Source organism: Carica papaya, chromosome 2 (genome assembly GCF_054855325.1).
Source record: "Carica papaya isolate Zhongbai chromosome 2, ASM5485532v1, whole genome shotgun sequence".
Classification (NCBI taxonomy): domain Eukaryota; kingdom Viridiplantae; phylum Streptophyta; class Magnoliopsida; order Brassicales; family Caricaceae; genus Carica; species Carica papaya.
This window is the reverse complement of record NC_142310.1, coordinates 36,680,572-36,703,832: the sequence shown is the minus strand read 5'-3', so window position 1 is coordinate 36,703,832 and position 23,261 is coordinate 36,680,572. Positions and strand designations below refer to the sequence as shown.

Here is a 23,261-nt window from a genome sequence, read left to right as displayed (position 1 = left end):
AAAGACATCACACTATCTCACCGTCACGGAGGTAAAAGTGGATAGAAAACACAAAAAGACCAATGGAGCATAATTTATAACAAATTCTTTTATCAATAATAAAACCATTTACTATCCACTTACGTCGGTGAAATTCATAAAACAATATACGAAAGCAGTAACATTATCATTATCATAAAATCATATGAGCGGTATAACATAATACTTATCACACCTTTGCAATTCAATCATTACACAACATATTTTTCCTCATTTACCAGCCTATTAGTATCCATGGGGATCCATAGGGGTCCCACTACCCGTGAACCCTTAACACTTGTAATCAGATTCCAGGGCCGTCCCCATACCCCGTCCGGTATGGGCGCCAAAACTATAAACCTCAATACCCCGTCCGGTATGAGGGTGAAACGGGCCGTTCCCATACCCCGTCCGGTATGGGCGCCAAAATACATAAGATCTCCATACCCCGTCCGGTATGAGAGACCACAATCCCGGTAGGGTTCCCTACGGACCCGGTCCGTCCACCATCTCCCAGTATATCTAGTCAGACTGACTACATTATACAATTATCAATTTATATAACCTTTCATTCCCCTTTTCCTCAGTCAGCATCATCAATTTACACACAAACAAGCAAACCAGTAATTTATGCCAAACAAGACAACATACAACATCGGGTTCACAGTCATTCAACCCATAATCAATAAAACAGTAATATGTGCACACGAAACTATGAAATGAAAACATAAGACCTCATACTGCATTTAAAACCGTAAAATAGGCCAAACAACAGCTAACAGACAAACACACCAGACTCGGGCTCCATTAGCGACCTTAAACAATTTCACACATCTGTTGATTCATGAAATACCATTTTATCATTTATTGAACTTTAATACCGTGATAGGAAGTAGGGTGAAGGGTCCTTACTTGTTTCAGGGTCCGAATACGGCTCTACAGTGCGCCTGCAGGCTGTCCCTAATTTCCCTGAATTTTTTTCGGGGAACTGAAACGCACTACTGGTACCTGCACGTGTCCCAAAAATTCCAAATTAGACCCAGGGCCCCTTTCGGCCAATATCGCAATTCAAGCACGGCGACGGCGCCGCCGCAACCGACGGAGATTCACCTCGGGTTGGCCGTTTTCGGCCGAATTCGGTCACACTTGCATCGGTCCCTGTGATAAAACACCCCTAGGGCCCTCGGGGGGCCAAAAAATTACGAAAAATCGAATCTTACCGGCGGCGGTGCTCTCGGGTGCGGCGGCTCTCCGGCGAGGTTCGTGTTTTGGTGATTTGGCTCCAATCAACCTGTAGAGAAAAGAATGGTGATCACGGTGGTATAAAAATTGTATCGAACGGAGGTCGGGAATGGCCTCATCGGAGGCAAAAATTGAGGAGGGACGTGGCAGCGCCGCTGGGTTTCGGCCGTGTTTTCCAACCGTTTGGCCGGGATTTTGGCTCCAATTTGGCCACAGGAAAACTCAGCATTGAAAAACGAGCCGGGGGTATGAAATTTACCTCGATCGGCAGTCGAAAAACTCCCCGGTGCGGCGGCGGGTGGCGGCGGCCGGCTCCTCCGGCGTTTGGTTCATCTTCTCCGGCGAGGGCAGGCGGCTAGGGTTTTTGTGGTCAGGTGTGGGGGTTCTATTTATACCCTTTTGCCTTTTGATCACAGCCGTCCATTTTGATTGAATTTGGGTCGTCCGTGTGCGATTGAATCTGGGTCGTCCGTGCGCGTGCATCTGCATCGTCCGTGCACTTGCATCTGGGCCGTCCGTGCGCACGCTTAATCTGGGCCGTCCGTGCGCGTGGGGATGCATCTGGGCCGTCCGATCGCGCGCACGCGGATCGCCCACGTGGCCCGTTCCCGGGTCGACGTGATCTTGCCACGCGGCAGGTCCTGTTTGGCCAGGGCTGCTGACTGGGCCGCTGACGTGGCTGCTGACGTGGCGCTAACGGGGTACAATTTTTCTAAATTGCGTTTTGACCCCCGGTTTCTGATTTTCTTTTCAAAAATACCCCCAGAATCCAAATTTTCACCCATTTTTTTCAAAATCAATTTCAATTAAATCCAAATAATATTTTTACCCAATTTTACAATTATTATTATTATTATTTTTTTTTTCAAATTATAAATTAAACTAAATAAATAAAATAAATAAAAATGCTAAAATTATTGGGCGTTACACCGGTCCTCCTTCGCGGCTGGGGTTCCTCTTCGACTAACCTACACCAGAAAAAGACGATGAACACAGTGGTCAAAGAATCGCGTGAAACGAGAAATGGAAGGGGTTCATCGGAGAGGGTTTTGGGTTTTGACCGCAGCGGCTCGGCCGAGCTTTGCTTATAGTTTTTTGCTCACCCATCAATCCTTTGGCTTCAATATGGCCACATGGAGGCTCGAGATTGAATTCCAAGCGGGAAAGGGGAAAAAGTACTTATTTTGGCATCGACAGTGGCTTTGGTGCGGTGGTGACTGCAGTCGGTTTCTTTTCCGGTCGTCTTTCTTCTTCTCCAGAGAGGGCTGATATGGCTAGGGTTAGGGTTTCTTGGAACGTGATGCTTGAATACCCTCCCCGTTTTGATTTGGGTCGTCCGTGCAGGGACACGTGACCCTCTCCCGTCCGTTGGATCCCTCTTATTCAGAGAATAAATCTGGATCGCACGATCAAATTTAATCTAATCGTTTGATCGCACTTGAAGGGGAAACGTATCTGAGCCGTCTGTGCGCACGGGACTGATCTGGACTGTCGGATTGCCAAGCATATGGATCGCCTGCTTCGCCTCCCGCATGGCGCTGATGTCATCGTATTTTGCCACGCGGCGTACTCTGGTTCATCGTGACTGCTGATTTGACTGTCCCACGTGACCAAATTTTTTCTTTTTACGATTTTACCTTATATTTTCAAGTTTTCTTTCAAAAACACATTTCTTATTCAAAATTTCACATATTTTCTCTAAAATTATTTTTAATTTTGTTCATATTTTATTTTTTAGTAATTTAAATAAAATAAAATAAAAATAAAATTTTTAATTATTTATATATCTATTTTATAAATAAAAAAATCATTTCGGAACAAATTTTTCTGGTCTGGGTGTTACAAAAAATTCAAAAATATATAGTTAGAATAAATCAATAAAAATATATGAACTTATATAAAATAAGTCAAGCAACTACGTGTGTGTGTGAATATAAATAATAGTTAAGACTGATGATTAATTCAGTAAAAATTTAAATATACATGGTTAAATAAACGGATCATATATTCGGTAAAACTTTTGAAGTACATAATTAAAAATAATATAAAGTACATAGACTTATATAGAAAAACTATAGTTCATTTTTTATTTTAAATAAAAAATAATAAGTCAAATTTTTATTTCATTGTGATATCATAAATAAATAAAAAATTAATTATCGATAAATATTTTATTCGTGATACATTATGGTTGCTGAGATTAAACATAATTTGATCATTATATTTTTACAAACATATTGATAAGTTTTATTAAATTAAACATCGTAACCTACCCACCGCTATATTATATTATACCTATGAATGTTATCCAATCTATATCCGGTACGGCATTGTTTGAATCGATTAACATTTTTTTATATTAAAATTTAAAAATAATAAATATAGAAAATAATATATGTGTATTATATATATTGTGTAAATAAAATATTAAGTATATTAATAATATACACATCTTCTTTAATATTTAAAATCAAAATATTACTATATAAATAATATATTTTAAAATTAAAATTTTAAAGTAAATTTTACCTAACTCCAATTTAAGATTTGATCAAACTGAAAACTTTTATTATGGTATGGTATGGGCTTAAGTTATATCGATTCGGTAATTGGTTTATAAATTTTGTTTTATTTTTATTTTTGTATAGTTTAATATTAGTTTAAAATAATATTTATCTTTATACAAAGTGGTTAACTCTACGCTTTCAATTAAGTTTGAATTTGTAATATTTAATTAAAGTATTAGTGGTAAAAACTTAAACTCAATTTGTTTCACTATTTTTATTTTAGAGAATATAAGTATGAGAACATGAATATAAATTTATATAATATAATATTATACTTTAAATTTACGTGTGTGTATATATATATATATGATTTAAATATTTTTTTCATGTAAGAATAAAATATCTATAGTTGTATAATTAATGGGTTATGTATGTAGTAAAAAATAGCACTTTCACCCATTTGGTCCTTGCGGAGTTGGTTACGTTACTTTTGCAATTATTATAAATATACTTATAGAAATAATCTTCTATTTCACCATTTTTTGTGTGTAAAATATAAATTAAATAAATTTTATTTATTATTTTTCTCTATTTTTTTTTATTATTATTTTTTTTGTAAAAATGCACTAATTGATCCAAATTAAAAGAAAATAGTGGCAATTAATGTTTTTTTAAAAAAAAAAATAAAAGGAGGAGGAATTTTGTAAGAGAGAATAACGTGCGTTAGCGTGGTCCGTGCTTCACCTGATAACTACTCTCGACCCCACAATACCACCAACTGGAGCCAATCAGTAAACACGCTGTCAAACCAACTGGCCCCACCCAAACAGTTGCCTCCTTAGCCCCACTTGCTCTCCCCTTTTCTCTAATTTAAACGTTGCGTTTTATACTTTTTTTTTAAAAAAAAAATCTCTAATTTTGTTGCAATAATTCGTAATATCCCATGTATTTATTAATTATAATTTTTTTTCTAGAAATAAATTAATCAGAAAATCTTATTAAAATTAAATTCAATGATAGTTTTAAATAATAATAATAATTTATAATTATTAAAAATTTAAATAGACGAAAAGTGAAAAGTAATTAAATAAATGGCGTGGTATTAATTTATAATTTAATTTTCTTTTTGTTGGCAAACCGGGTAGAGCAAGCTGCAAGCCAGCTGTGCGTTCTGCTTATAAGATCCTCAACTCCAACTACGTTATTCCCCTTTCTCTCTCCTCCAAAACCACCACCCCAGCCAAAAACCCCCCAACCATGGAGGCACCACCTCCGCCGCCGGCGCCTCCACTTTCTACTTCCACCGCTGCCGCCACCACGGCGCCGCCCATCTCTTCTCACATGCCCTCCTACCCAGACTCAATAGATTCCTCTCCTCGCTCCCGTAACACCGATTCTTGGGAAGACCCCCCTGTTCCGCCGGCCTCCTTGCCGTCGAAGCTCCGTCTCATGTGCAGCTATGGTGGTCATATCGTCCCCCGTCCGCACGACAAGTCTCTCTGCTACGTTGGCGGCGACACTCGCATCGTCGTCGTCGACCGGAACACCACTCTTTCGTCTCTCTCCTCTAGACTGTCTCACACCCTCCTCAACGGCCGGCCGTTCACTCTCAAGTACCAGCTTCCTAGCGAAGACCTTGACTCGCTCATCTCCGTTACGACCGATGAAGACCTGGACAACATGATCGAGGAATACGATCGAACCACTTCTAGCTCCAGTTCTAATAAACCCTCCCGCATCAGGCTCTTTCTCTTCCCTCTGAAACCCGAATCGTCGCAGTCCATCGGGCCGATTCTTGAGAACACTACTAAAAGCGAGGATTGGTTCTTGAATGCGTTGAATGGGTCTGGATTGTTGAATAGGGGGTTTTCAGACTCGACGTCGGTGAATTGCTTGTTGGGTCTCGACGATGATGTTGGTAGCGGTGGTGCCGGCGGTGGTTCCGGCGGGAATCTCGATTTGGGTGTCAGAGATTTGGAGGGTTCTCAGAAGAATGTAAAGCAACAGCAACAAGCGGGACAAGATGTGCACTCAGTGCCAGATTCCCCTATGTTGGAAACGACGTCGTCTTTCGGGTCCACTTCTTCTTCACCTTCTCTCGCGAATTTGCCTCCGATTCGGGTTCACGTGGACGACGGGGTGGGTGCTGGTGGCGGCGGCGGCGCTAGGATGCAGGATCAGAAGATGGGGATCGAAGAACAGTTCGCTCAGATAAGCGTTGTTGGGTTGCAGAAGCAGCAGGATGAGGGGTTTGTGGTGCTTTCATCGCCGCCGCCGATGCCGACGACCATTGCTATAGCCGGAGTACAGGTGAGTGGTGCGGCGGCTTCTGGGGAGTACCTGAATCGGGTTTTCTCCGATGATGAGAGATCGGACCATGGGGTGCCGGTTGGATACCGGAAATCAGCGGCTCCTCCGTCACAGACGCAAAACCTGCCTCCTCAGCCTCCACAAAAGTCCGGTGGTGGTCACGATTTGCCTTCTCCTGATTCAGTTGCAAGGTACCATTTTCATTGCAACAACTTTACTCCCATGGTGGTGACTATTGTTTCTTCCGATTATTTCTAACTTCTCTCATGAACGAACATGATCATTTCTGTTTTTTGGGTGAGAAATCATGATTAGAATCTGAATTGGGTTTCCTCATGTTTGTTTGCTGGTGTTAATTTTTCAGTGATAGTAGTATGAACAATCCTCTGTCTCGTCCAAAACCTGTAGTATATCAGGATTCAGTTGTTCAAATCCCCTCCGGAGTCAGCAGGGTTGCCGGCAACCCTGTTGATCCGAAGATCAACGTCTCTGATCCCAACACCCGGATTCCGGTTCAGGATTCTGGGTATCTTTTACAACCCCAATTCGAACAACAACAACAACAACAACAACAACCACCACCGCAGCCTCAACCCCAACAGTTTATACACACTGGTACACATTACATACACCATCACCCAACTGGTGCAGTCCCAATCCCTGCTTACTACCATGTATATCCTTCCCAGCAACAGCCACACCATCACAATCATCCCCAGCTCGATCAGCAACAATACCAGATGTTCTACTTGCCCACTCGACCCTCCCAGGCTTATAATTTACCTGTGCAGCAATCCAGCATCAATGAAGCTGCTGCCACAATGGCATCTAGCCGTCCTCAAACATCTCCTAATCCTGCAATGGTTTCAAACTCTGCAGCCTACAACCCTATGCGAAATGCTCCTCTGGCTAAACCTGAAATGGCTGCTGCCGGAGTCTACAGAACTACAGCTGCAGCTCCTCCACAGTTAGTTCAGGTTCCTACCGGACAGCATCAGCAGCAATATGTTGGTTACTCTCAGATTCATCACCCATCGCAGTCTGTTCCTCCTTCAGCCGGAGCTCCTAATTATGCCTACGAGTTTGTGGATCCCGCTCATGCCCAGATATATTATACACAACCTCTTGCCCCTGGGGTGCCTTCTCAGTACCAAACCATGACAGCAGCTGCAGCTATGGTGTTGCCAGAAGCTTCTTCTCAGCTCCCAACCGAGGCCATGAAGCAGCAGCAGCAGCAGCAGATCAGAACATCACAGCCATTGTGAATGCATCCAGGAAGATAAGAAAAACAATTTTGAAGGACGGGTTTGGTTTATTATTATTATTATCATCATCTTCTTATATTTTCTTATTTAGAGTCTTGTCTTGCTCTGGGTATTGGTTTGTGGTATGTATTTGTGAGTAGACAATAAGGAACTTTGGTGTTCAATTACTGTTTTTTTTTTTTTTCTTTTTCTCCCTTTGTATGTCAAATTGATATTACTGCATAAGGAATTAAAAGTGGTCTAAATATTATACTGTAAAACCTTAAACTCTTCTTCTGAAGTATCGCGTTCTTCGTGTATTCCGATGTCAGTAGTTACCGAGTAATATCATTGTATATAGAGATGCATGCAGGTTTTCGTTTTCTCTGTCATCGGATCTCGGGTTGATGAAATATTGAATTTGCAGAGAAAGTTTTAGTTATGCAGAGCACTTGGGAAATCTGTCTTGAGAAAATTTTTGACAGCCATGTTTGAGAAACTGCAATCTCCAGGTAGGTCATCCAACAACTTCGAATTTTCTTTCAGACTTCTGGTAGCCCGAGAATCGGCTGATCCTCCTCTTATCTCTCATCTTTAATTCTTCATTGTATAAAAAGATCGTAAGTTTGTATCAAACTGTTGTGTTACGATGGATGTAAATATTTTATTTTCAAAATATTTCATACCAGAATCAAATCAAAATAGCTAGAAAACAAAAACCCACAATTAGTAGAAGTGGATTAACTATGGAGATTAATCTAACTCATATTTGTTCTTTCAAAACACACACACACTGATTTTCACGTGGCTGGCTATGCAGAGACAGCAGTACTGCTTATTGTTCTGTTGTTTTTACTATTTAACTCACACACACACACATATATATATATATGTATATGCACATATAATTATATATAGATACTTAAATAATTATATGTGCAGCAAATTAGCAGATAAAATTATGTATAAAACGTACGAGGAATCAAGGCTAGCTAGTTTTCGAGATGGGTGAAAAATAAATTTATGTGGTTAAATTTGTTCACATGATTTCATTTGAGCACTTTAGTAGCATGTGAAGATTTGTACTTTTTTTTTTTTTTTTTTTTTTTCAGAATTTCAGTCCATTTGATATATAGATATACTCAAAAAATAAAAATATATTTATACAACTTAAAAGAATAAACATATGTACATAAATAAATATATATATATTATATAAAAATAGTTCACCACCTTTAAATTTTGTTCTTAAAATGAATTATTTAGTTAAAATAAATATATTATTACAATCTATTTATTTTTATTTTTATTAGACATGGTTTGATTGGTGTGGTTGCAGCTGACACTTAACTAGTAGCCCACTGATTTTCCCAGTGGACTTGCTCGGGTTCAACCTTCATTTAATGCTCTCCATCTGGTAAGGCCAATATTAAAACCATATATATATATATATATATATGTATACGTATACGTATACGTATATAAGATCATTGAATTCCAATTTTATTGAATATATCGAGCTCACTGTAATTTAACATGAAGAGAATGATGATAATCACATACGTAAATCATGGCCTCTTAATCGAAGAAAGTTGAGATGTGCGGGCGTAGAAAAGTGGAGTATTTTAATTTTCGCCAGCCTTAACTTTCAGTGTTCTACAAAGGGAACCCAGGTCATATGTAGTAGGACTTCAAACCTGTTACGCAGCCTTGATTGAGAAAGCATATGATATATATATATATATATATGTATATATCCACACACACACACACACATATATATATATATATATGTAAATGTCCCCACAACATAAACCTTAGAATCACGACTGTATGCGGAGAATCATTTACTTTTTTCATTGTTTAATATTACTCTTCGACAAAGAAGAGAACATTATATATAGTTGATATATCTATCTACTTTTTTTATTAACTGGAATAATTTTTTTTAGATTTTTTCCAGTTGATTTACTTTTACTGAAACTAAATTTTCAGTGGACAATCTTAAGCACCATTCTACATAATTATGGTAAATAGAATTTTTCTGGTAGTCTTATTTACTATTTATAAAAATTATCAACTATCATTTACTCGGATGGTTGGTGCTCTTCCGCATCTGTATATGAGATTGTAAATTTAAATCGGACTCTGCTTCCAATGTGTGTCCCAGTTGGGAGAATAATTGTGTTGGAAGGGGGACCAATAAGAGCCTGGTTGTTTAATGGAGATTCTTGAACAACCTGATTTATTAGGTCCTAAATTTCTGCTTGGTCAAAACACAAGGAGCAGCAGTCATCCATTCATGGGCTCCACTAGAACAAAAAAAGAAAAGTTCATAGGCAAGATGTTCGAGAAGACGGCTGCATTAGGTGGAGACCGTGAGTCAAAAGAATTTTCAGTAAATGAAACAAGACTTTCTGTCACTACAGGTGATTCAGAGGGTAAGCAAGTCGAGTACAACAAGAATCATAAACTTTTTACCTCGAAAATTCTCACACAATTATCAGCTCCGCATGAAGCAAGCTGCATGCTCGGGCAAGTTTCGGTTCTCTCCGCATTTCTCCACGACAAACGATGCACTGCAGAAACATGACAGAGCAAGGGGTCAAGCTTGGCAACAAGTACAGCAGCCGCACCAGGTGCGGCAATGCTACCATCGTCGTTTCGATTGATAACGAGGCTCCATAGTTCTATGAGTCCATTTTCCATTCCAACCGCAAGAAGTCCCTGATTTCTGTTACGATCAAGGCCAACCCAAGATAGGGCAGTGGCACTGCTGCTGAAATGTGGCAAAACAAGAACCTCCTTGACAGAAGATTCTTTCTCCACAGCCCAGATCTTTACGGTCTTGTCCCTTGAACCTGTAGCAAACTCATGTCCGAAAGGGTTCCAAGAACATGCCCATATTATTCTTTTGTGTGCTTCCTGCCTAGCTAAGAGTTTGTGATTAATTTCACCTGTGCCTGTAAGAAACAATTCATGAACATAATCCTACTGTAAAGGTAAACAGCATGATGAGTTAAAACTGTTTTATCAACTAAGACACATCTGTACCATAATTACTGAATAATATCGTAACTACATGTATAAATAAGTTATGCCTCCTTTTCCCAAGAGTATTTGGACTGCATGTTTTTTATCGGATGTCTCTGAGGAGACGTTTTTGAACTGCTGCATAACTTCGTATCCAAGTGTAGCAATTTCCAAGGATTTATTACGAACAGAGTTCATTCATGTGGGCTGATCATGATGACAGCAGAAAAGTTCATGTTATGGGTCCAACCAAACATCTTACTGCCCTAGAATTTTTCATTCTTTGTGCTAAAGGTTTGAACGAACATGCCAAAATTTAGTTGAAATGGACTTCTTACACCCATACTGCTCTTCAATCTCTTAGATTATATATTCCACTTAGCCCCACAGCAGGACAAGAAAGTTCAAGATACTAAATCCTTTTACCACTTATCTTGTCCAGAAACAGACAAAGCATGCTAAGAAAACCTCCAAGATTCCCTAGTAAATTAATTATTAAAACCAATAAAGGGAATATTTGTGCAAACAAATAACCAAATGAGAAGAAGAAGAATACCATGATGGATATTGCTAATAAGAGGTTTTGATTACCTGTTCTTTGGATGGTGAAAACAGAGAACTGTCGATCCCTTGAGACAGCTAAAAGCAACTTGTCATCGTGGGAAAATTGTGTTTGTGTCACAGTTAGGCTGTGAGACTGCAAGCGACCAACTGCCTTCCATGAACCTACTTCCCATAGCCATATTTCTGCTACTGCAGCTGATTGAGCCTGCAAGAGATTAAAGATGAACAATAAATTCTGAAGAACATAGGCCAAAAGAAGATTCTGAAGAAATTTATTGGAGCTTGACAGCACTCCAATCAACTCAATAGCATATGAAATTAGTTTTGCACTTTTCCTTTCAATTATTTGTTTATTTTTAATGGAATCCTAGTGACACATTTTACACAGCGTAGTACTAAATCTAGTACTTTCACATGTTATATCAGAAACAAGAATACATTAATACAGTTCTTTATTCAATGCATTTCTCTTTCCCATTTTACAATAATATCTGCAAGGCCATTAATAGAGGCAATCAACAAAAAAGAGAGCCTACAAGCTCTACAATCTAGAACTACATGAGGTAATTGGACAAATAGGATGTGTTCTTCAGCTATGATATATAGCTTTCATATATGGAGTTCCAAGAAGCATTTCAGTTTCATATTTCAAAGAAATGGTTTCTAATGCATCAAAGTAACTTTGTGTCTTCTTTTACTTTGCACAGATTTTTTTTATGTTCATGATGTTTCCTATGGATTTTCAAATCTATATGTCATCCACATTCCTTTTCCAATTATTTCCTGGGTTGATCCTTTTCCTGGCAGATGGAAAAAGGTGTGAATGAACTTTTGAATCATCAATTTCATATGTTTGCAATAAGAGTTTCATATTAAGTGGAAAACAACGCTATTTGGAGAAAACGAAAAATCCTTGATATAATTTTGAGAATGATCCAAGCCACAGCACATATACGCTCAGAATCCTGTAGAACAACCATTGATTATTTGCCAGATTTTTTAAAGTTCAAGCAAACTCATCAAAAGGCAGGAAAGGAACCTAACATGTTACAAGCAAGAACAAACTGGAATAGCAATAATACCAAAGACAACCAACTGTAAGCAAACCTGTATTTGTTTGCTTGAATTTCAATATTACAATATGCATCATACCTTACATGAGGAAGCAACAAGATTCCCTTTGTGGTTACAGCATAAAGAGTACAGCTCATTCCCATGACCATAAAGCTTGTGTGACTCTGGCCATAGTGTATGCCATGCTAGTTGATCTTCTATTGGAGGTTCAGTCAAGACAACTGGAACAGCATCTGGAATAGTTTCAAGGGTGTCAAGACCATCACTCCCATTTCTCTCTCGTGCTACAGGAGCAGCTGCATGAGTATGGGCATATTAGTAATCCATTTTTACAACTTGCTCACACCAGATAATAGTTGTTGATAAACTTAGATGCTCACATGTACAACAGGATAAAAGCCTGATTGCGTACAACTCTAAAGGGCTAGATCAAAAATATCAGGCTTCACTGACCTAGGTCATGAAAACACAGGCCGAAAAGCCAAATGTTAATATATTACCTGATACAAAAATAAAAACTAACCATGTATGTAAATAGGCTTCTGCGACAATCCAAGAGCTGACATATTTGCACCTAAAATCTGTACATCTACCTGGACATCCTCAGTGGAAGTTTGAGAAGTGGCATGATTCAATGTCTTCAAGAAAGACAAAGGAGCTTCAAACACCCTGGCAACTTTCTCGTCAGCACCACTAACATAACGATGATTACCTTTCCCTTGAATGATTGTCACACAATTGATATCGTGACCATGAATCTGTGGGCGTGCAATTTCATGCCAGGAGTCACAGTCATTGCAGACAGCTTCCATTTTCCATGGAGCAAAGATACGACTTGTCTACGGTAACATAACACGGCATGTTGGTTCAGTAACAATAGATTTCATCTTAATTTTCATAAACACAGTGAGTTTTAAACAAATTAAAGCTAAAATATGTTGCCAACCATCTTTTGATTATGAAAAAAAATTAATAAGGTAAATTTTGTTTGTTTCCATTTATACAGCTACTTCAAATGCTTTGTTATGTTTCTCCAAAATAAAGCTCCAACAAAACACAGCATGAGATTTGGATTAACTAATAGCAACTTCTTTTAATTATAAATAAATAAACTTCTTGTTTTCTTTTGAAATAAAGATTAGCCACCCATTCCCGTGGTTAGTCTTTACAGCAGTACCAAGCTCCTATTAGGATTTGAGGCCTTGAAGACTATCACTAGTCAGAAGCTAATAATAAAATATTTTAACACAATCTCATGGTATCTTTGACTACATTCTTGCCAGAGTGTTCCCCCATGTTTACATTCAAAATTTTATTAAGTGGTACTTAGTTCCCAAGACGGCCCTGATCTCTGAAGCTCGTAAGGTTACATAGTCAGCCTATAGAACTTCCAGAAATTTATAGTGCAGTAAAGAAATTTAACGCACACAAAACTAGGACCTAAAAAATTCAACTATTCTAAGAACAGTAATAGGAATGGATTTTCAGGAAACTGTTTACTTATGCAACATAATACCTGATCATGACTGACTGACAGAATGTAGTCACTGGACCTTCCCCATGCAACATCTGTCACGGCTGCAAAATGCCCGGAAGGAACTTTTTGAGGTTTCCAATCATCAAAATCAACACCAACATTTTTCCAGAGATGGAATGACCCGCCATATCCATGTGCCAGAATTGACAATCCATCTGGGCTCCAGTGACCACCATAAAACCCTAAAGCACAATGACTTAGTTCCCCAACAGTAACCACATTCATCCAGATACCAGATTTTTTTTCAGGTTTCCAGATCATCATCGTCTTATCCATTGATGCAGATAAGATGCTTTGAGGTTGATAGTAGGGACTTCCTTCTACATCAGCAGCTAAAGGTGGTTGCCACTCTACAGAGTATACCCAATCCTCATGTCCAATTAAAAGTGACTCCAAAGATATCTGATAAGAGCATGGCCCAGATACAAGCACTGGACCTTTAATATAAGAAGCCAAGGTTATTTCCTCTTTTTTGTAAGCACCCTGTCCATTAACTAGACAATCTCGTAAAGCCATTTTCCAAATACGTATGCCTTTGTCCTGAGATGAGCTTACAAGTAGAAGACTGTTTGTTTCACCACTTGTGCATGTAGGTAGTGAGAAGTCCAAACTCCGGATCCAATCCGTATGTCCTTTTAATTCACAAGCACTAACAAACTGGAAGTACAAAAACAAATTACAGAATGCATGAGACATTTCTGGATAGAAAATTATAGGTGATCTATATGAACTATAGGTTAGATACCTTTCCTGTCCTCTCCCCACAGTAAAGTTGAATTTTGCTATCCAATCCACCCATTGCCAGGACCAAATGTCCAGTACTGTAAGGCAATTCTGCTAAGGCTAGTGCCACCATTGGTTTGGAACCAACAAAAAGAGATTCAAGGCATGACAGTTTACATTCACCTAAGCACAATGAAACAGAACATTAATTATAACCATTAACTATAAGTCAGATATTTGGTATAAGCATAGTTACTTTTACTAACTCAATATCACAGTTGAATTAGATGTTGACAACTACCAGCTAGAAGAAGCACAATCATAACCAACATCTAATAATCTATGATTATTTCAAAGCAGAATTCATAACCTATTGATTATTTGGCTTGTTCTCAGCATAGTTATTATGGTCTTCATCTTCTAAAAAGATCATGACCTGACTAATTCTACACACAGCCAACCTAACTAACCAAAAAGGGAAATCATCTGATTTTCCATGACGAAAAATTGATTTGGAAATTATTCAGGTAACTGCTCCCAGAAAATATTTTTTATAGAGAAAATACATGCTAAATTTTTTATATAAACAACAAGAGAGGGAAAAGGTTGTTCAAGTGAATCATTATGCCACAAACAACCAAAAAAAAATCCAAGTGAGCGAAAAGGCAATAATCAAATCTCCTAAAAATTTTACTCACCACCAGAGATAGATGGAAAATCCACATCCCACATATTTACAATGCCATCAGAAGAAGTTGAAGCAAATATAGCATTAGTTTCAGAAACCATAATCCCCGTAATACATGTGACACCTTTCTTATGTGATTGTGGTAATTGCTGGACAAGTCTCCACTGTTAACAAAAAAGAAAAAAGAAGATAAATGATATGAAAAATATTTTTTTAAATAGATACCAAAAATAATTTAAAAAACAAACGGCAGATAAATCACTGATAGAAAAACGGGAATCCAAAATCTTCCACCGGCATTGGCAGGAATATGAATCTTATTTCTAGCACACCAGTTAACAAAAGAGATGACAATAGTTAATTATCATATGAAACAACAGAAAAACAAAATCGAATCTCTTGTTTAATGTGCTTATCCTAATAACAAAAGGATGTAGGTTTCTCAGCATATTAATAAGTTATACCAGGAGAAATAGTACCTTTCCGTCACTAAGAGATAATTCCCATAAAATGATTAAGCCCTCGGCATCTCCTGATAGCAGATAATGCCTCTCTACATGTTTAGCTGGAAACAGATGACACAATTCATTACTACCCAATAATCCAACCATACCCTACTTTCTCTACTTGTTATATGCTACCTCCAAAGTCTCAAAACAATATGAAATAATGAAGAAGAAATGGAAGTAGGCTTGCTTTACATCATTTACTATTCACTTTTTTTTCTCCTCATTAGCACCATAGAAATTGTAATGCGGGTAGAACCCCTAACCATTTTGCTCCATAAAGGAGATGACATGCCAACGAGCCCCAAAGGCTTGGGCCATCATTTATCATTCACTTGGTAGCAGATATAACTATGGAAATATACAAATATACACACATATACATAGATATATAGTCATTAAGAGCACCAAGTGAGGAGCTAATATAACTATGGAAACATACAAATCTATATACATATACATATATAGAGTCATTAAGAGCACCACGTGAGTATCTCCTATATAACAGGAAAATCTGATAATTAAAAAAAAAATCTAATATCTTTCCCTTGCTCCTTACAATTTTGTGGAAACAAACAGGGAAACAAGCTTTGAAAAGTCTGGTTCTAAAATGTAATATGCAAAATGCTTAAACTTTCATGCTATTAAAAATTAACAAGTTCTTACTTGAAGAAAAAAATTAACGGAACAAAAGAAAAAGAATTGAACCTTTAAAAGCAAATTTGGCGCTGGGCAGCCAATGAGTGCAGTTAACAGCTGCCTTGTGACCAGGAAGCGTGGTCAGGATCTGTGCAGTCTGCAAATAGAAAAAAAAAAAACAAATATTTGTTGGTAAGATGAGGCAGATTACAGAGTCATAAAACTGAAATGAAAAAAGAAGGTGAAGTGAGGACCTTGGGACAGAAGATGGCGACGGCGTTTTGGGCGCCAAAGGCGACTAAATCACAGGCTCCCCATGAAACGTTGTTGACTACTCTATTGCATCCTGCTCCTATAAATACTTGCTTCACTTCAGCTTCGCCAACCATGGCCGTCGTATAATTAGAATTGCCGCCGGACTAACGGAGTTTGAGCTCCGTGCTGGAAGTCGAAGGTAAAAGGGAGACGCAGTAGAAAGGTGCTGGACTCTTGAGGGAGAAAGTGGAGTTTGAAGTTTGTAAGTCTGTTAATGGGCTTTCACAGTAATAGAAGTAGGTAAAATGGGCTGGGAGCTTGGTTCAATCGTTAATGGGCCTTCACGGTTGAGAACCGGTTCCGACCGGAAGAATCGGACCGGATCAATAACCGATCAAATGTGAAGGTTTAGACCGAGGACTAGACCAAAATTTTTAATTTATTAATTAAAAATTAATAAATAGTAAAACTAAATAAAATTAAAAATTATGTTTTATGTTTTATATTTTATATTTTATTTTTTATTTTAATGGTTTTAAGTATAAAATTTAGTGTAGTATTAATTATTAATTATTATTGCTGTACATTTTTAAAATGGTATTTATTTTTAATTATTTTTTATATTTGAAAATTCTAAAAGTAAAATGCGAAAATATATAAATTAAAATCATCATCTCCTTCCCACGTTTTTACAGTTCTGCCCAACATCGCTGTCACAACATGAGCCGGTTCACGTAGCCATCGAACCACCCAACCTTTTTCGGAGACTGACAAAAGGAGCGTCAACATTTCTTCAAGCGAAGACGAAGAAGCTTTAAATTTTCGACGCAAGAGCCCATGCTCTGAGCAGAAGAAATGGCTACAGCAATCCATATCCACGTCCATATCCAATCCGATATCCGCTCCGCCATCCTCGTCGCATCCTCCACATTCCGTTCCCTCCGTCCCGTACGCGCCACCTCGCCTTTTCATCACCTCAGGCGGCTGCCTCCTCCTGCTTCGCCGCCGTTTCGGCTTAGAGCTTACTCCACCGAAGACTCTGTTAGGATCCCGGACAAACCGCCGATTTGTACCGCCGACGAGCTCCACTACGTTTCTGTGTCAAATTGCGATTGGCGTGTCGCTCTCTGGCGTTACAACCCTCCTCCTCAGGTCTCACTCCGTTATCTCTCTCTCTCTCTCTCTCTGTGGATTGTGTTTTTAATCTCTAAATTCTGATATTCTATTTATTCAATATGTACTTTCTAGGCTCCTCCAAGGAACCATCCGCTGTTGCTGTTGTCTGGAGTAGGAACTAACGCCATCGGATACGATCTATCTCCTGGTGTAAGTAATATATAGCATATTTACTGGCAACTTTTCCTTTAGTTGTTTATCAATATCTCTTGTTTATTACAATTTGGTAATTGCGAGTGACGTAGCGTGTGAAATCTGTACTCTTACGGTTCACTAGTCAAAATTTGTTCCTTGCCTTATACATGTTTATGATGTTTTGTACCATCAATCATTCTCTTTGTCAGGAGTTTTACAAGAATGTAAGGAATTTATAGAATGCATAATGCATTGCGATCTAGTTAATGATAATTTTAATTGGTTTTCCATTATAGATGTGGTAGTATCCACTCCTTGGAAAATGAAAGACCGGTTAAAAATATGAAATTGTGTGGATATGAAAAGGGATATGATTTTTCTGTCTTTACACTAGAAGCTAAGGAACGCAATGCCGAGTATTTAAACTCATGTTTATGAAACTTTGTGAGTATCCACAGGATGCTGTCAACAGTAGTAGTCTGAACATCAGATTCTGCTTCACAGTCCACATCAAGGCATTAAAAATGTAGCGGGGAACATTAAGCATCTGATGATTTGGAAAAATAAAGTGTTATCACTTTGTCCAGGAGCTGCAGAAATATGTACCAACTATGCGAGCTTAAGGATTGACTTATATTTCTTTTGTTGAAAAATACGTACAAATTTATCTTGTTGGGAATGGTTCTCTTTGATATTTTGCTAGGTGACCATGGCAATCTTGACTTCAACCAGTTGATACAAACTTAATGATTAAAATGGATGGCATGCGGCAATCACTCCCGTTGACATCATGTAGAGTGAAGAGACTAATATATTTATTGCATTTGTTACTTAGAATTATCTGTTTCCTTTAACATGCTGTTTGAAATAAACTACTTTAAATATATTTTTTTTTAGGGAAAAGAGAATTAAACTGCCTTGAATTGTAGAGTTATGAAATAGGAAAATTCGTCCTTGTTCAGGAACTTTGTTTTGAAGTTGAGTGATACTCTGTGGTTTCTTGACTGGATTACTGCCCAGTCCTCACTGATATATGCTATATTTTGCAGTCTTCTTTTGCACGATACATGTCTGGTCAGGGATTTGATACATGGATTCTTGAAGTTCGTGGAGCTGGGTTAAGTGTGCAAGGATCAAATTTGAAAGAAATTGAGGCATCTGCCCATGCAGTATCTGACCAGATGGAAGCTGCTGCGAAGGCTGCAATTGATGGAGCTTCATCTCCAGAACAACAACCAACTGATGTCCCCAATGCCTTGCCATGTTCTGAGATCTCTGTTGTCAAGGATGACCCAACAGTGATAGAAACTATATGGGACGAATCTAAACTTGTGACGAGGTTGACAGAAACTTTTATCCTTTTGTCAGAAAGGCTCTCTGGTTTTCTCAGTGATAGTCAGTCAAGGATTATGTCTGCAAAGTTTTTTGATCAAATATCAAAACTTTTAGAAGATTCCCAATTATCTGAACGTTTTAATGAGATAAGGGGAAAACTTTCAAGGTTACTGGAAACAGGGCAAAACAATGGAATTGCTAGTCAAATCAGGGAATTAAGTCAAAGGCTTGTAAATGTTATTGAAGAAGGTCAACGATCTGTTTCACCTCCATTGTTTGACTTGCAAGAACGCTTCACTTCTACGATAGAAGACTTCCAGAAACAATTGGATTTGATTGTAAAGTATGACTGGGATTTTGATCATTACCTGGAGGAGGATGTTCCTGCTGCGGTGAGGTGACATTTTACGTTGGTGAAAGGCTGTGGCCATATAATTTTTTTCATTTAATTTTTTCTTCATAATCTATATTTTTGCTTGTTTTATCATTTCCTACCCTTTCAGTGTTGAGCTGGAGTTAATATTTGTTTATTGATATAGATGGAATACATAAGGGCAGAATGCAACCCAAAGGATGGTAAATTGCTTGCAATTGGACACTCTATGGGGGGTATCTTGCTCTACTCCCTGTTATCACGCTGTGGTATGATTGATAACTTGCAGTATGAGGTTACTCTCAACATTCTTTATTTGTAATGTATATGCACACTTATTTATTTAGCTCAAGTTTCTTGCTGTTTTTCTAACCTCTTTCTCATTATTCTTTTCTCTCTTTTCCCTCCCTTTCTTTTTTCCTTTTTAAAAAATGCCATTAATATCAGTGTTGTACTTTTGCTCTTGCTAGCTTTTGAAGGAAGAGAACCTAAGTTGGCAGCTGTTGTTACTCTGGCATCTTCACTTGACTACACAACTTCAAGATCATCACTCAAACTGCTCTTGCCCCTTGTGAGTAATGAAAAACAGAAGTTCTTGAGTGCTTTTTAATTCTTTGTTTTGCTTGTACGATGCTTATAATTTCAATGTAATAGTAATATCAAGATCGTATTCTGCAGGCAGATCCTGCACAGGCTCTTAATGTCCCTGTTGTTCCTTTGGGAGCATTATTGTCAGCAGCTTATCCTCTTTCATCTCGACCTCCTTATGTTTTGTCTTGGCTTAATAATTTGATATCTGCAGAGGACATGATGCATCCTGAGTTACTTGAGAAGCTTGTGTTGAACAACTTTTGTAAGTGGCAGTGCTTTTTGGTTTTTGTGAAATGTCCATTCACAATGTTTTTAGTCACCATAACTATCTTGAACAGCTTTTGTACGCACAAATGTCATATTCTTTCTCTAGTTATTAGAAAAGCTTCTGTTGAATACTTTTGTAAGAAAAGACATGCTTTCTGGTTTTTGTGAAATGTTAATAACGATGGTTTATTTACCATAAATATCTTGGACAGCTTTTATACACACATCCATCATATTCTTTTCTCTACTTTCAGAACTTTAGTTCCTTCTCTGAACGTTACATTGTTAGGATCCCAACTTTCAGCTATTCTTGGAATTGTTTCATGATCTAAGGCAAAAAGTTTGCTGGGTGTTAATTTACGCCACTTTGTGTATGTTGGTTGTTCTGGAATTATTATGGAAATCATTCTGGAAACTCTAGAAGATACTGAACTTCATTATAAAATTGTGATATTGAACTTCTTTATAAAATGTTCTTCATCTCACCATTTTGTTAGGATGGCAAAGCATTGTCCACATGATGCTAGCAGCCTCATATATCACTTGCATATGTATATACTCTTTCATACTTCAGACTATGCAAGTCATTGTTCTAAGCTACTTTTTCTTCCCAAGAAGAATTTTTGAGTTGATTATCTCAATTAATTAGCTTATTTTTTCTATTTAATAGAACTTTTAGATATATTTGAGAACTTCTATTTTGATCATAATTTGATACCTATAAATAGAATGCTCTAATTTAGTTATTTGGTAGATTACTATATGATTATTATAAAAATAAGTGAGTTATTGATTTGATAATTGAGTTCTAAGATCTCCAATTGATTCTTAATAGATATATTTTTTCTAATATTTTCAAATAGGAAACCCTAACTAGTTATTTGGTAAACTATTTATATGATTATTATAAAAATGTATGAGTTATTGATCTGATTGTTGAGATCAGATATTTCCAATTGGTTCTTAATAAATTCTTTTCAAATATTTTGCTCAAGCACTCTTTGTTTTACATTAATGTTATTTTGTTATTGCAAGTATCAATAATTAAATAAGATCCTAACTGAATAGGAAATAACAAACTCATACTAATAATAAGCCTATAGTTAATAATATTTAGTTAATTTAGTATTATTAACATTAATGTTATTTTGTTATTGCAAGTATCAATAATTAAATAAGATCCTAACTGAATAGGAAATAACAAACTCATACTAATAATAAGCCTATAGTTAATAATACTAAATTAACTAAATATTTAATTAATATGCAAAAATTACAATTATTTAAACTTCTCTTATTATTGAAATATGTCCATTTGAGGGTCTTCTTGTGTTGCATCAACTGTTGTCTTTTTTCATCTACTTTGTAATACAAATTCTAAGTTAATTTGTATTTCTTTTACTGGTAGGTACAATTCCAGCCAAACTTATTCTTCAGCTTACAACAGCATTTCGAGAAGGTGGCTTATGCGATAGGAGTGGTAAATTTTTCTATAAGGATCATCTACATAAAAGCAATGTTCCTGTGCTAGCTGTTGCTGGAGATCAGGATCTAATTTGCCCACCTGAGGCTGTAAAGGGTAATATTCTAAGGTTGATGTAAACGTTAACTCGAATGTCCACATATAGATGTATGGATGTTTTAACCAGGTTCACAATTTATACGTATGATGATATTTATATTCATGCATTGTTATTTGTTTGAGGCAGAAACTGTTAAGTTATTTCCTGAGAATTTGGTTACGTATAAGGCGTTTGGACAACCCGGAGGCCCACATTATGCACACTATGATTTGGTAGGAGGACGACTGGTGAGCACGATTTCTAATATTTAAAGAAAAATGGTGTCACAGCCCATTTGGTTATTTTTGTTTATGTCTTTTCATATATTTCACTTTGATATGCAGGCTGTGGAGCAAGTTTATCCCTGCATAGTTGAATTTCTTTGTCGCTATGACTTGACATAGTTTTCTTGGCTTGGGACTTCATCATCCACCAAGTTGATTTCCAACCGGCAACAAGCATGAAGTACTTCTCTCTCTGTGTCTTAATGATAGAAATTGTATTGGGTCTAAATAGAACTCTTCTTAGAGCTGCCATTAGTAAAAGCAAATGCTCACCTTTGACGTCATTGTATTTAGGGTCCGTGGGATATATGTTGAAATGCGAGAAAGACCTCCAGAATGGGAATAGAATGTGCGGGAGTCATGGAAAGATATAGCACATATCTCACTGTTGTGCTATAAAAGTAAACACAGGAGTGAATTCCGAAAGAGTTCCTGTGCAACAAGATCAAATGTGAAATTGCAGAATGTTGCGGAATGCAAAGATCCAAAAATTTCTGTAAGCTGGTCTATATTTTCATGGCGATATAAGGTATCCACGAACTCTTTGCTTAATTTTGAAACCAAAGGGGGCCCTATAATCCCTTTGAAAGGGGAAGAAAGTGTGTTTTTGTGCATTGTTCTCTAATCATGGGTATGAACTTCACTTATGCCGTGAGCTTGTAGCAAACTTTTTGCTTCTTTTGGTATGTGGAGATATTTATTAGTTTTTGCTTTATAAATCTATGTATGTCATTTATAAAATTATACAAATTAGTCAGCAATTAAGAGAACAACGGAGAAAATGACAATAAAAATTTATAAGATTTCCAAAAAAATTGTTCTTAGTGTTTTTCTCTAAAAAAAGATAATTTAGTTTTTGGTTTAATTATTACCAAGTGTGCAATTTTCATATATTTTCATGAACGAATGAGTAAGCATATAAAAATAATATAAATATATAAACATACCCTAATTTTATAATATATAAGCATTATATTGTAATATCAATAGTCATTCTAATAAAAAAAAAAAGGAGTTCAAAATCTCTGTCATTGTTTTTGTTTTATTGACCAATACGAATTCTTGTTCTTTGGTTAATTTTGTTAACTACTTCAAATACCAACAAAAGCATATTAATTAGAAACATATTTTAAAATTCAAGGTAAATTTATTAATTATTTAATTAAATTACTCGTTCATAATTGTTTATTAATTGTTA

General features: G+C 37.0%; 3 protein-coding genes across 5 annotated transcripts; 2 read left to right on the top strand and 1 right to left on the bottom strand.

The window, feature by feature from the left end:
- Positions 1-4,921: 4,921 nt before the first annotated feature.
- On the top strand, positions 4,922-7,641 carry PDE331 (Octicosapeptide/Phox/Bem1p family protein). The gene is made up of 2 exons (XM_022040437.2): positions 4,922-6,268; positions 6,442-7,641. Exons 1-2 carry the CDS (start codon positions 5,025-5,027, stop codon positions 7,340-7,342), a joined length of 2,145 nt encoding a protein of 714 aa, XP_021896129.2. The 5' UTR covers positions 4,922-5,024; the 3' UTR covers positions 7,343-7,641.
- Positions 7,642-8,399: 758 nt separating this feature from the next.
- On the bottom strand, positions 8,400-16,599 carry ELP2 (elongator protein 2). Of its 3 annotated transcripts, none has more exons than XM_088214541.1 (11): positions 16,340-16,599; positions 16,155-16,242; positions 15,420-15,505; positions 14,951-15,104; positions 14,275-14,435; positions 13,509-14,186; positions 12,516-12,831; positions 12,071-12,288; positions 10,946-11,123; positions 9,803-10,284; positions 8,400-9,681 (listed from the first exon to the last, which is right to left on the bottom strand). In XM_088214541.1, the coding sequence occupies exons 1-11, from the start codon at positions 16,472-16,474 to the stop codon at positions 9,655-9,657; spliced, it is 2,523 nt and encodes an 840-aa protein (XP_088070667.1). In that variant the 5' UTR covers positions 16,475-16,599; the 3' UTR covers positions 8,400-9,654. The 3 variants fall into 3 exon arrangements, with proteins under 3 accessions (XP_088070667.1, XP_088070669.1, XP_088070668.1); XM_088214543.1 differs by having other exon boundaries at positions 8,400-9,633; XM_088214542.1 differs by having other exon boundaries at positions 9,669-10,284.
- A 444-nt stretch (positions 16,600-17,043) lies between these two features.
- Positions 17,044-22,782, top strand: LOC110813452 (alpha/beta hydrolase family protein). The gene is made up of 10 exons (XM_022040595.2): positions 17,044-17,492; positions 17,589-17,666; positions 18,701-19,378; positions 19,526-19,628; positions 19,830-19,930; positions 20,038-20,212; positions 21,626-21,796; positions 21,927-22,027; positions 22,124-22,244; positions 22,358-22,782. Exons 1-9 carry the CDS (start codon positions 17,196-17,198, stop codon positions 22,181-22,183), a joined length of 1,764 nt encoding a protein of 587 aa, XP_021896287.2. The 5' UTR covers positions 17,044-17,195; the 3' UTR covers positions 22,184-22,244; positions 22,358-22,782.
- The last annotated feature ends 479 nt before the right edge of the window (positions 22,783-23,261 follow it).